Here is a 13,968-nt window from a genome sequence, read left to right on the forward strand (position 1 = left end):
ATGTCTTCTTTTGGAGCTCTCAAAATTTGCAGCTTACAAGTAGATTTTCTGATTTGTGTGTTATGTCCATGCTGTATCAGACTTTTGTTACAATCTACAGGTGCTTGAGTGAGCAGGCAAAAAAGAATGAAGCAGAAAAGCCAAAACCAGCACAGACAGATGCAGTCGAGTGTAAACAGTCCGAAGCTGATGTCGTGTCTGGGGTCATGGCAAACGTTCTAAGGTGAGTAACTGTCATCATATAATGAAGTCCTCAACTTTAATAAAAAGCTCATATGTAAATGCTTATCCATTTTAAAGAATTTTCTCAGTGTTTTCAATAAAAACCGTTCAAATGGCAATTCCATAGGCAGATTCAAATTTAGGAAAACAAGTTAATTTAAAGAAGAATAAGTAGTCGTTGGTCAGCTACTTTACTTTTTGAGACGGTTCAACTACAATTTATGGAGAACCCTATGTCTACCATGGCTGACTTAATCAAAGTGAACTGTCAAAGGCGGGTTTTACCCATTCATATAAATAAATGCTCTTATGACATGCGGTTGAGTTGTGTATTTTTGTGTTGTGTACATTTTTTTCATTATTAATGGTGTTGTTCTGCCATTTCAGAGGTTTACTGGATGACTCTGCCTTCTTTGAGAGTGTTGTCAAGGTCATGAAGGATCCAGTGCCCTACTTTGCCCAGATCGGTGAACGTAGGGCCCCAGAAGGGGGTCAATCCAGCCCCTCATCCCCTGGGTCCCCAGTTGAGACTACCTTTGGAGAAATTCATCGCCCGACACCACCCTCACCTGTGTCATCAGCGTCATCATCGTCATCCCGGCGTAAACCAAGGAGTAACAAGTCATCAGCTGCTTCAGAAAGGAGCAAGGTTAGGAGCAATGGCTTTTGACCTTTTTCAATAATAAGTTGAATTAATGCCAAAGCCTTTCTTCGGCAACAGCCTGCGCATTGTCATTTAAGTTCAGGAAATATAACTTGGTCAAACTCAGTTACTAGCAAGATAGTTCATTTGTGACAGTCATCGAAATTAGTCTTTTGGATGAACAAGCCCGAATTCATATATTACTGCTTGGCATTACATTTTTGAACAAGCCCTGCTGTATAAAACCCAGAATTTGAGCAAGCCCGAAAAGCATTTTACCAGTGCAAGGCTTGTGCTAATTTCGGCCACTGTTGTGAACTGAAGTCCATATGGCTCTAAAAAAATTATATTATAGAGGGCCCTATTTCAATAAGATGTCTTAGTTGTAACCTTGTGCTGTTTAAGAGTGCTGGGGGACACCCATAAAGTTATCGGCAGAATGTATGACATTTAGTCCTAATGATATTTTTATTGAACCACAGCTTACCCCAAAAACAAGGTTCCCCCTAGTAAGTTACAATTGTAAATTAATCATTACCATCTTTATCGAAACCGTCCCCCAGAGATGCATACAAAATTTCCAACAAAAATAATTGTAGGATCATCTAGCAAAATGGACTATCTTGACGTCTGACCCTATATTGTTGGTTTGAGAAACCTATTTTTAATGGAAGTGATTTAGGAATATGGGTGGTTCTAGGCAGTATTTACTGTTAGTGGCTTATACAGGTAGCAGCTTATTCCTAATATAGTTGAGCAAGGCTTATAATAGCTTAATTATTATGTTTAAAATAAATATAATAAACCTAGTATTCATGCTTAACACATGTTTATTTTTCCATAGCAGGCTAGCACCCCTGAGACCAGAGTGTCAAAAACGAGCACCCCTCGTCACTCACTGTCGGAGATACGGCGTGTGAAGGATGAGGAACAGAAGCTGAAACAGAAGCAGGAGATGAAAAAGTATGTACACCTCCAGTTACTCTGTCCTCAGTTTCTTGAAAATACTTATATTAACTCATTAACTAAATCGACTTATTTTACCACTTGACAGCTCAGCATGATTCAAATTCAAGTTGGTGTTTACTCTGTAAATTGGTTAAAGATTATATTAATATTGATTTTTCCATAAAAGTGTTGATACAAAAGTTATTTTAGTGCTCGAGTAATTGCTAAAAAAATGTACTTAGTTTTTTTTTGCATATTTTATGACTTAAATAAAGAAAGATAAAACACAAAGAATTGTTTTAAATATTAAGAAATCAAAGAAATAAAAAATATTAAAGAATGAGAATTGATTTTTATTTCTTAATTGTACCGGGTAATGGTATGCACATGACTTTAATAGTATACTGTAGTTGAGAACGAACTTGAGAATTTTCAAGAAACTAAGGGGCAGACAACTAACTACACAGCAGTCTTTTAAAATGAAGCCATAACTTTTGTTCTAAAAGAAAATCAGGACCTTCTATTAATAGAATGATGATACAAATGATTTGTGCTTTTAATACTTTCTAGCTAATGGTAGAGTTATTTTGCTTCAGATTCACTGAAACACCATGTTCCCAAAGGTTTTTCACTGTCCCTTTGTTTGTTTAGTCTAAACACTATATATATATTTAAATATTATACTCTGTCTTCATATACGATTGAAAAAAAAGTGATAACTTATGCTAAGACACTCTTGTTGGCACAGAGTTCCGAGAGAGTGTGGTCTTGGGTTTTTGGGGGAATCTCGATTACCTGGAGGAAACCCACTTGTCCAGCTTGGTAACCACTGACCAAACTCACATTTGCCCAGGCCGGGAATCAAACCCAGGTCGCCTTGGTTAGAAGCAATGCGCAAACCAGACAACCTTGCTTTAATATGCAGAAGCTACATGGAATAGCTAATTTAAATTTTACTGTATTGATTATATATTTCTTGTTCATTTTCAGACTACCAGAATTCGGAAACACGGTTGAAAGCGTAATAGAAAACACACTGCTGAACGTCCTAACAGAAGCCTTAGAGGGAGAGTTCAATATTACATCCAGACCTAGATTCATTGCCCTCCCAAAACGAAATGGATCCTCCTCCAGTAAGCTTGCAGGGAATTCTGGGAAGGCATGCAAGTGAGGCTGACTGTGTTACCTAAAATAGACTGGTTTACTGGTTTTGTGAGAATTTCATGTTTTTTTTTAATTTGTTGACTTTTGTTATTTTTGTTGAATAAAAGTGTGGACCTGTGAAGGAGTCGTGGAATATGTGAAAACTGATCATAATAGTTAGGGTGAGAATATATCAATCATTATGGTAAATATTGTCAATATATTGACAAAAAAACAACAATGTTAAATGTATTTAACACTACTTTGATAGGAAATGTTTGTATTTTTCGAGATTTTTTATTTAAATTTCAAAAAATGTATGACATTGTAAAAAAAAGTAGTTATTTTTGTTACCAATGATAAAACAGAACAATCATTATTTACCCAATATTTTTCAAAAATTGGAACGAAAAAAACAATATATACATGTTATGTGGGCAAACTCAATGACATGGGTAAAATTGCGTTATCAAAACTTTTAAAAATGTTGGTCTAAAGTATTGGAATAAATATCAGGTGTATATTTGCCTGCATATTTATTATCTAAATGTTGCTTCATGCATTTAAATACAACATTTCTAGCTTGTCTTTGAATATCATTTGCTGTTGATAGTTGTTATAATCGGTGCACTTTCAGTCTAGCGGGTCCTTCAAAACCACCAAGTTCAAACACCCAAAATAGTAATTTATCAAATATATATTGAAATGGAATATATAGCTTAAACATTAATTTGGGTGGGGGCGGTATTGGAGGCTACTGCCCCTGGGACCCCTGCCCCACCGCCATCCACAAAACCAAGTTTATTCATGCAAAATAGTTTTCTATCATTTTGTTACAAAAGGGGACCGCTAAACTGGAATCTACTCATTGCATTATACATCTATTGTTGTTTTTTACTACGAAATATTGAAAAAAAAATATTAATTTTGTTCACTGATTTTCATTCACTTGTTTTATCAATATACTTACATGTATAAACTTGCTTCTGAGCATTTCCATAGAAAAAAGTATTTATTTTACACTATGTCTGTGATATGTTTTACAGTATATTCAATTTATTGCAGTTAACAGTTACTGTGAATATATCAGTGTTTACATTTTATATTTAGAATACATATTGCTGAGAGACTTGTATTTGTGTGAATTGTTCAAAACTGCTGCCGTCCATTTTATTCGTTATCAGTAAAAATGCGTCGTATCAAGGAGCAAGTAACGTTTATAATCATTAAGTTATGAAATCAAGTTACGTAGAAATCCAGTCATTGATTAATATAAGGAACCTTAATTATATGTCATAGTTATATTTTCATTCCTTTTTAGAACTGTATTTACTTGAAAATTGTACTAGATGCAAAACTATAGTTGTCCTTGCTTGTTGTAAGTCTTTGACTGATAATAAATTATATGATCATAATATTAACTTGTTTTTATTTCGAAATAAAAAAAGTCTAGTTTAATCCTTTTATAAGTGACCCCCCCCCCCTCCAATTATCGTGTATAGTACACAAATTCTGTGTATTGATCTTAATCTAATTGCATAATTGTCTTATCAGATCTCTGATTTGAGTAACCTGCTGTGCATTTTTCGAGGTTTTATTAAGGAAATGGACCCTTAATGGCTCTGAGCCAATACACAGGAAATTGGCCCCTACTGTGACACCAGTGCAATTAGCATGATATGCACAGCAGGGGATTGTCATGCCAAACATTCCTTAAACTAGGCCTTTAGGATAGCCCTGATGTCATTGTCGGTGTGCAAAAAAGTATTTTAATAATGCCACACAAGGATCATTTAAAGAAAGAAATGATAATTATTTTATTAAGTGAGTATTTTAAAGAATAAAGATAAACATGGAATGTCTAAGACATCAACCTCGGACATTTTAAATAAAAATGTCCGAGGTTGACGGAGGCTTATCAAGGATGATTTCTTGATTAATCTTACAGGCATGTCTTATATACAAGGATTAAGCTGAGCACACTCTTTTCTCTTTTTCTTTTACAGCATGTCTATGGCTTCAAGGTATCGTGACGTGTACAGTCCCTCCTTTTTACCTGGTTTTCTTGACAGAGTTGACATTATTTTGTAAATAGAAATGAGTGAAGACTACCGGGCTCGACCAGGATAATTTCTTGATCAGTCTTAAAGTCCTGTACAAGGGTCAAGCTGAGCATGCTCTTTTCTGTTTTTCTTTGCTGGCATGGGTCTGCACCTAGCCACAATAATGCGCGTATAGGGAACGTTTTTTAACATTTGGAGAGTCGCCAACACAAAAATCATCAAAGACTCTGAAGCGGCTGTTTATATGGACTAGGTCTGCACCCTACTAAAACCAACATACTTTTTTTATACTATAAAAAAAAAGCCTGGGAAAACTAATTTTTGGTCTAAAAACATGAAAGAGTACCTTTAAACACTAAACTTTTGATGAAAAAAAGATCAAATAATGTAATATATCAGTAATGACAAAATACACATGAACATTTCAGTATTTATTAAATATCAAACTTTGGTCAAATATTATCACAAGAATACAGTGTACTAAAAGAAACAAGAATTGAATAGTACCTAGAACATGTATTATAGTATAGCGTCTTATCAACATCTTTTTGCTATTTGATGTTTCAGAAAACAGATATACTACATAATTATTATTTAAGAGACTTAAGGAGCCCATCTATGCTCAATAAATTGACCAATATTTTGAACTTAACTTGGCAATATGAAAGACTTCAATCTATTGACCAAATCAGAGAGCGATTTTTTTTTTACAATATTATTAGTATCCAACTGATGGAGAATGGCTGCTGAAGTAAAAATGGATAAAACTTTTTAGTAAATTGATTGTGCAGCTGGTGGAAAAAGAAAATTGGTCAATTTTATTGAATCAGTTTTATTGTGTATTTTTAAAGATGCACTCTTACTCCCAAGTAAGATTTACCACAATTAATAGTATTGTTTAATATTTCAAAAACGATGAATTAATGTCGAAAACAATGGTTCTTACGAAGGATACCGAGTTTAATTTTAAAGAAATGAACATAACACACAGTATTTCTACGTAATGAGACTATAGTAGACCACAATAAATCTTTTAGCAGTCACCAATCGTTTAATATTTTTGCCCTAATTCTGGTATTGAATTCACGGTTACAATCTAGTTATCAGTAATTAATACTTTCCATAAATGCATTATTAAGTAAGTAGTTAAAGGTTTATCAGTCAAAATTGATGTTTGTTTTACATGTGTATGTATTGATTTTGAATAAGAGTGTCACTTTAAATTCACTAACCGTGGATGGGCCATTTAAGGCATTGTCAAACATTTCTTATTAATTATCACATAAATATTGTTTAAAATTTGTAAAGGTTATTATAAAATGATGTTTTCTTGTAACTGCAAGAATATGTTGTTGGTATACATATACATGTACATATAGGAACAGTTAGTTTTAGATAAAAAAGACATGTCCTAAATGCATACAAATTCTTCATCTTACATGTATGTATAAAATATAAGAACATGGGTACTATTTATTAAAAACAATCAATGTGTACCTAACATTAAAGGGGCTGGCTCACAGATTGATATTGGCAACAATATTCTTTAAACATTTTTGAAATTGAGTTATTTTATTGACTTATATAAATGAATATCAAACAGCATCTCAAACTGCATGGCACTAATAATAGTTTAAACATAATTTTGTTAGTCCAAGCCTATAGTGATTCAATTTTCAATAGCATAACTAATGCCGTTGAGCAAAATTATTCAAAAAGAGCATGTTCTATCAATTTTTAAATAATTAATAACAATGGTACAATAATTTGAACTTTTCAAGCTGTTTTATCATTGAAAGAAGCATCATCTTTAAATTTCACGCAAACAATTTTTTCGTTGTCTGTATCACTCGAAAAGATGTAAACAAGTCCTTTTAAAATAAATAATAAATGCAAAGTAAATATATCAGCACCTTCTTTAAATAAAATCTCAAGTACACATTTATAAGCAGTTTGGCTTATACACATAAGGCCTAAAAAAAATACATTTGGTTCGGGTTACCCGACCCTACCTACGGAATAGGCGCCGACCCTACCGTTTTTATAGTCAGTTTGAAAAAAAAATGAAAAACTAAAAAAAAAAAAAAAAAAAAAAAAAAAAAAATTCGTTTTTTTTTTAATTGCTTTTTAATATTAAGTTTAAACCTTAAATGCTTGTACAGAAGATAGCTTTAACACCATTCTCCAATGATGAAAATTATATTCTTATATAAAACCTAATAAAAAAAAATAAAATAAATAAATATAAAGCCTACCTACCCTACCTATTTTTTTTAAGGATGTAACCCTAACCAAACAATTTTTTTTTTAGGCCTAAGATGGATCGAAAAAAGGTCAGTTTACAAGAGCAATAATCTCATAAAATATCTTTAAGGTGTTAGATTAATTTCAGTTGAATGTATATGAGCATAATTTATGAATGTAAATACAAGTATAAAATGAAAGATATTCACCGAGTGTAACTGATACTTAGAGACATTATAAATCGAGATGTGAAAGCGAAAAGGTTGTAAGAGACATTGAATGAAGAAAAAGATAGAACCTTTTCACTTTCACACTTTGAAATAGAGCTAATGCAATTTCGTTCAGTTGGAATTCATTTGTTAAGAAATCAAAACACAAAGTATAATATTGAAATATTCTGTGTAAATCCTTGAAGCTATTGCAATTTTGTTTGGCTGGAATTCAGTTATTGAGAGAGCAAAACATTCTTAAAATTAAGTACAAAATCAAAATGTTCTGTGTATAAATACTTAAAGCTTCCACAATTTTGTTCGGCTGAAAACATTTGTTCAAAGCACAAAACAAAATTGTCAAAATGTTTGGTGTATAAATCCTTAAATCTCCTGCAATTTTGTTCCACTGGAATTCATTTCTTGAAAGCACAATACAAAGTACTATAAAAATGTTCTGTGTATAAATACTTAAATCTACTGCAATTTTGTTCAACTGAAATTCCTTTGTTCATAATGCAAAATATATAAGTACAATATCAAAATGTTCTGAATGTGTATAAATAAATCCTCAAGCTTCTACAATTTTGAACAGCTGGAATTCAGTTATTCAGAGCGCAACACAAACAACTACATCTAAAGGCTCTGCATTTATGATTTTTAAGCATAATATAAAGCCCGTAAAAATCTTTGGAACTGGACCGAAATGATAAGTGTAATCATAACTAAACGATGAAAACTACAGGGACAAGCCCAGTTGCAAAACCAATTAACAATGACCTTGATTAAAGGCACAAGGTCAAGGTCAAGACACATACCATACAAAACAAAACATAAAAATAGCACACACTGTGACTGAAAAAAGACAACAATGCACAAGGCAAGTAAGTACATACATAATTTTAAAAAGTTAAGCACACTTTATTGCATTGATTCTACGTGCATTTATGTATCTGTCAATTGTAACCACGCCCACCCCCAGGTCTAGGGAATAGTGGGGACTTTCACTTTCGGTTTAGCCAAGCCCGGGTAAAATCCCCACCCTACGGGTAAGAAATGCTGGTAAAGTCCTGACCAAATGCCCCTGCACCCCAGGGACTCTAGGTAAGGCCCATTCCCCTCTATTTTTGGTGCGAAGACAAAACCACCGCATTCACCCGGCAGTGCGGGGCTACCTGAAAGGTAAAAACACAGCTCATTTCCCCGGCTATCCCCGGAATACCCTCTGTCCCGGGGGGCCGTGGTAACAATTCACTGGTGCATTATATATAAATATATTTATAGTACCATGTTCAGATCCGAAAGTTAAAGCTGCACTCTCACAGATTGACTGACTTGATAACTTTTTTTATTTTTTTGACTTGGAATGAGCCAAATTTTTGCGTAAATGTTTGAAAACCAGAGATATAACACTGCTGACAAAAGATCAGATCACATTTTTTCATATTAACGTTTGAAACATTGATGTTTCATGGCTAAAAGTGTTACTTACGATCAAATACTTGAGATCTGTTTTATTGTGAAAGATCTTATATGAATAAATAGAAGGCATTGATGACAAAATCTGCTGATTCTGAGACGAAAAGAAAAGACAAAACCGTCAATCTGTGAGAGTGCAGCTTTAAAGACAAAATGTGTGTATTATAACTATAAAAGAACACATAAACATACATGTATATATCTACACTGAACATTTTTTAGAATAAGTACATTGGCCCTCAATGATAATAATGTATATTCATATGTATTTGGTAAGGGTATGATTTTCCTCTATCAAAATTACTACATGTAAAAATAACTTGGGACAAATAAATGTGTTCATATACAGGACATGCATTGGGGGTCTCTATAGACCTAACAGTGACTGTGATTAGCATTTATGACGTAATTTATCACCTGAAATACACACAATGTGTAAGTTATAAGTGAATTAGTGCATACGATATATATATAATGATAAAACACAAATAAATCTACAGCCTTATGATAAATCCTGCTGCTATCCGGCCTCAATAACTCGACGTATTTCTTATCATAACTAATTTGATAAATGCGCATGATGAACACCATTGATATATATATACATGTATATACTCGTACATTATGAACATTTGTCCCTTTCGGAGATATTTTGTCTGTTGCTTATTTCTGACGAAGGCATGTTTAACAAGCCATCATTTGATAACGAATGTTGCAATGTGGCCGATAACACTGAATTAAGCTCCGTAGGAACAGACATATTTCTACTGGAACTAGAAATTGCACAATTTTGTGATGCTAATTCATCACATGTCTGTTTTGAGAAACACCTTTCACATGGCACTTTATTACGTTTATCTTGGCAAGCCGAGCTGCTTACCATGGTAATATTGTTATGAAAATTACTCGAACTACTTATAGCGTTATCACTCATTGATGCAGAAAATGTTGGATTACACGACATTTTGTTCGTTTTGTCACAATTTAATTGTTCACCTGACGTCTGCATGGCGTCACTTTCTGTCGAAGTTGATGGCTGCTCGTTGATGACGTCAACTATGACGTAATTTGATACCGCAAATTGACGCCCAGAATATTCCGTAGAACTCTCTGACACGTTTCGACTCCTCCCCTCCTCATTCAGAATAAGGTTGCGCGCGTCGTCTCCATGTGACGTAGATTGTGACTCACTAACATTTGCGCTACCATGACGACCATGTCGACCACGTGACCTACTTGAGTGACGTCGCGGCGGTCGATCCATGCCGATATAACTAGTTGGAAGCGGGCTAGGTAGTCGGCAAATATCTTTTATCTCATCGGCAAAGCAACACACGATGAAGAGGAGAACGAAACATATTGTAAATGGGATTAAAAGTGCGAAGCTTAGCGAATCAAATGCCGCCATTTTAAACGACAGGGCTTGTCAACAAATATATTGACGTTATATAAAACTATTCTGTCCTTTTAAACGAGTGTCAATAAATAGAAGACACAAAAGGATTTTCACAGCGTATCACTTTTAATGTCCTTACTTGAATCAATGTTAATTTGTCTTCAATTCCCATGGAAGACGAGTTTAAAAGAATCTCTCAAATTTAGCCTCAGGTTTCGGCATTTTTATACGCATGGACCCTCTTCTTATTGAAATTCTGAAAATATAAGAAAGAAAGAATTATGTACGGTCTATAATTGTAGCGTATACGTTTCTTGAAGAAGTTAATCGACCTTCTAAATGGAAGATAAGTTGTCGACAAAGGATCAAAATTAATTATAGTATAATTATGCATCCGCAATACTTATACATGTTTTGTAAAGCAATTGCTTAAACCAGTTATCTTCGTATATAATAACTAGTATACATAACGGTACATGCCACTAATCTTCCAAAAGACTTTTTGAACCTGTAGTTAACTTTATCAATGTATTAAATCAATCAGATCAGCGAAATCCACACCCATCAAATCAGTTACCGTTGTGATAGAACATTTAGAAAAAGACGCTTTATTTTTATGTCTTTCAATTATTTAACTCATTTCAACTGATCTCAAGATAGATAGCTATCAATGGAAACTTACCGGCAGGCTAGTGTTAAGGGTTTTATGAATGGGTTTTCTTTTTATTACGGAAGTAAATAATTACTGAAACGAAACGCTTACACATATATAGGCGCAAGATGGGATGATAATGTCAACATAACTTGGTAATTTGATTGATATAAGTTTGTCTCTACATTTTCATCCAAATTAAGAAAAACAGTTCAGAATGAATTGATTAGAACCAATAACAATTGACTGTTGATATAATCAATACCAAAATAAATGTCGCTGCTGCTACTGCTACTGCTTTTGCTACTGCTGCTGCTACTACTACTACAAATACTACTGCTACTGCTTCTGATACTGTTACTGCTGCAAATGCAACTGCCACTACTGCAGCTACTACTACTGCTACTGCTGCTGCTACTGCTACTACTACAATAGCAGCAGCAGTAGCAGTAGTAGTAATAGTAAATGAATTAGTAGAAGTAGTAGTAGTAATAGTAGTAGCAGCAGCAACAGCAGTTTCAATAGTAGAATTTCTTGTAATAGCAGCAGCAGAAGCAGCAGCAGTAGAAGCAGCAGCAGCCTTAGTAGAAGTAAAGGGTTTAAGCCAGGTTTTAAAAAGGACAGGGTGCTACAGAAGAGGGGCAGCTAGGGTGCTACAGAAGAGGGGCAGCTAGGGTGCTAAGGGAGAAGAGGGGCAGCTAGGGTGCTAAGGGAGAAGAGGGGCAGCTAGGGTGCTAAGGGAGAAGAGGGGCAGCTAGGGTGCTACAGAAGAGGGGCAGCTAGGGTGCTAAGGGAGAAGAGGGGCAGCTAGGGTGCTAAGGGAGAAGAGGGGCAGCTAGGGTGCTAAGGGAGAAGAGGGGCAGATAGGTAGTCTAAAATAATAGACGTGTTATATGGGATTCTTCCAATCCCTAAGGATTTGCCATATCAAAAATCTAATAAAAATCCGTCAACGTACAATTATTTGGACTAGGCAGATAGGGTGCTATGGGAGAAGAGGGGCAGCTAGGGTGCTAAGGGATAAGAGGGGCAGCTAGGGTGCTAAGAGAGAAGAGGGGCAGCTAGGGTGCTAAGGGAGAAGAGGGGCAGCTAGGGTGCTTAGGGAGAAGAGGGGCAGCTAGGGTGCTAAGGGAGAAAAGGGCGCAATGTATCGGGCTATAAAGAACTTGAATATTATGAATTCCATCAAAAATGATAAGAACTGTGTTTAGAAGCCACAATAATGCGCATTTAGGGAACGTTTTTTAACATTTGGATATTTATTGTGTTCCCTATAACGCCAACACAAAAAATGTCAAAGACTCTGAAGCGGCTGTTTATATGGACTATGTGTTTAGATGAAGTCATTTTAGGTTTAAATCACCAAGTATGTAAAATGAGTACGTATTATAATATTATTATAGGTTTTAAGTAAATTTCGAGACTAATATTTAGTCGGAAGCATTTAATTTACTCTATATAGGCAGGATGGAGCTCATGCTTGTCTCCATAGGGGCAGAAGGGTGTTACCCAAAAAGGACAGGGTGCTGTACCCTTACATAGCTCTTGAGCTATTTCAAACACTACAGTAGTAGCTGTAATAGTAGTATTGTAACTACTTATATAGAGAACAAAAAGTAGTAGCTTTTATATACGAACAGATAAAAGTAGGTTTTTAGTTAAACCCACATTTATATTAGATACGAAGGTTTCCAGAGTTATTAATGCTTAACAGAGAAAGGGTTTTGCTTTAATAAACATTAATAAAAATCAGTTTAATACTACTTAACTTATATCTGATGAATGAATGAATGAATGAATGAATGAACGAACGAACGAACGAACGAACGAACGAACGAATGTATGCATGACTGACTGACTGACTGAATGAACGAAAGAACGAACGCACGCACGTACGCATGAACGAACGAACGATGGATGGGTGGGTGAATGAATGGATGAATGAATATAAATAAGTAAATAAATAAACGTAAACAAACAAAATAGAAGACAATAATATGGATAGAGTCTAGGAATGCGAGTAAATAACATAAACGATTCATAAACATTCCTCGTACTGTAGGCATCATGATATGTACGTAGTAAAAGTAGAATGTACGTACCTGTTGTAGTTTAAAGAGGTAGATATTTTGTAAATAAACCTACGTAACACAATTCAGTTGCTGTTTGTTTTAGCTTATATACAATGATTAACAACATACCTTTTTAATAATGTATCCGAAACAATCGAGTTTTTTTTACATTTATAAGGTTATAAAAACCACAGTGATGTGTTTGATGAGAGTGTGCACATTACTCAATATGATTATTCCATGGTTAATAGAAGATCTAAAAATAGATCTAATTGCCTCGGGTTTTTTCCACAAACCCACTGGCCTTAACCTCGTTAATATCCGTCAATGATCGGCTAAGTCTACGAACACTGTCAGCCAATCATATCGTAAACGATAACGTCCGGAATCGAACGATCGCCTACACGACTGGTTAAACACTACTATGTGAAGTGATCAGTATATTTGTTTACTAACTTGGCTTCCTATATCGTATTGACTTTATAACAAAGTGTTAATGATATGTTTTATAGGAAAACTTTGTCACTTCCCATGCCTCAGTCATATTCCTAATATCAATAAGTATTAGTTTTAAGATTCTTTAAAGAAAAATACATTATTTATGCATTAATATGTTTATCATATATACATGATTGACTGTTATGTATAACATGGGCTGATCCAGGGTAAGACGTTAGAGGGGGCGTAACTAGTGGGGGTGGGGTAGTCCACCTAAATGGCCGTCAACGAGTCTTTTGACGATTTTGTTTTACTATGGCAGACTCGTGACTCGTGCGGGATACATAAGAAATGTCAAAATAATAAAAAAAGTATCCCTGATCGCACATTATATTGTAGATATAGGTGTTGCATTCTTAATCTTAATGTATCTACTGAATACTATGTTTCATACATGTA

The 13,968-nt window shown here is 34.5% G+C and overlaps 1 protein-coding gene and 1 long non-coding RNA gene across 4 annotated transcripts in view; one reads left to right on the forward strand and one right to left on the reverse strand.

Annotated features, from left to right (window-relative positions):
- The window catches only part of LOC128241544 (cilia- and flagella-associated protein 65-like), a 29,385-nt gene extending 25,014 nt beyond the window's left edge, over positions 1–4,371 (forward strand). For 2 of the 3 annotated variants that reach the window (XM_052958543.1, XM_052958545.1), the window contains 4 exons: positions 101–223; positions 610–871; positions 1,710–1,828; positions 2,804–4,371. In XM_052958543.1, coding sequence (XP_052814503.1) covers positions 101–223; positions 610–871; positions 1,710–1,828; positions 2,804–2,984 — 685 coding nt within the window. In that variant the 3' untranslated portion in view covers positions 2,985–4,371. The remainder of the gene's footprint in view (positions 1–100; positions 224–609; positions 872–1,709; positions 1,829–2,803) is intronic. The other variant, XM_052958544.1, reaches the window with a different exon arrangement.
- A 1,066-nt stretch (positions 4,372–5,437) lies between these two features.
- LOC128241681 (uncharacterized) lies at positions 5,438–13,381 on the reverse strand. Its single transcript, XR_008262432.1, has 2 exons — positions 13,201–13,381; positions 5,438–10,603 (listed from the first exon to the last, which is right to left on the reverse strand). It is a non-coding gene; the product is annotated as an uncharacterized LOC128241681 (long non-coding RNA).
- Between the last annotated feature and the right edge of the window lie 587 nt (positions 13,382–13,968).

The sequence above is a fragment of the Mya arenaria genome, chromosome 7 (assembly GCF_026914265.1).
Source record: "Mya arenaria isolate MELC-2E11 chromosome 7, ASM2691426v1".
In the NCBI taxonomy this organism is placed as follows: Eukaryota; Metazoa; Mollusca; class Bivalvia; order Myida; family Myidae; genus Mya; species Mya arenaria.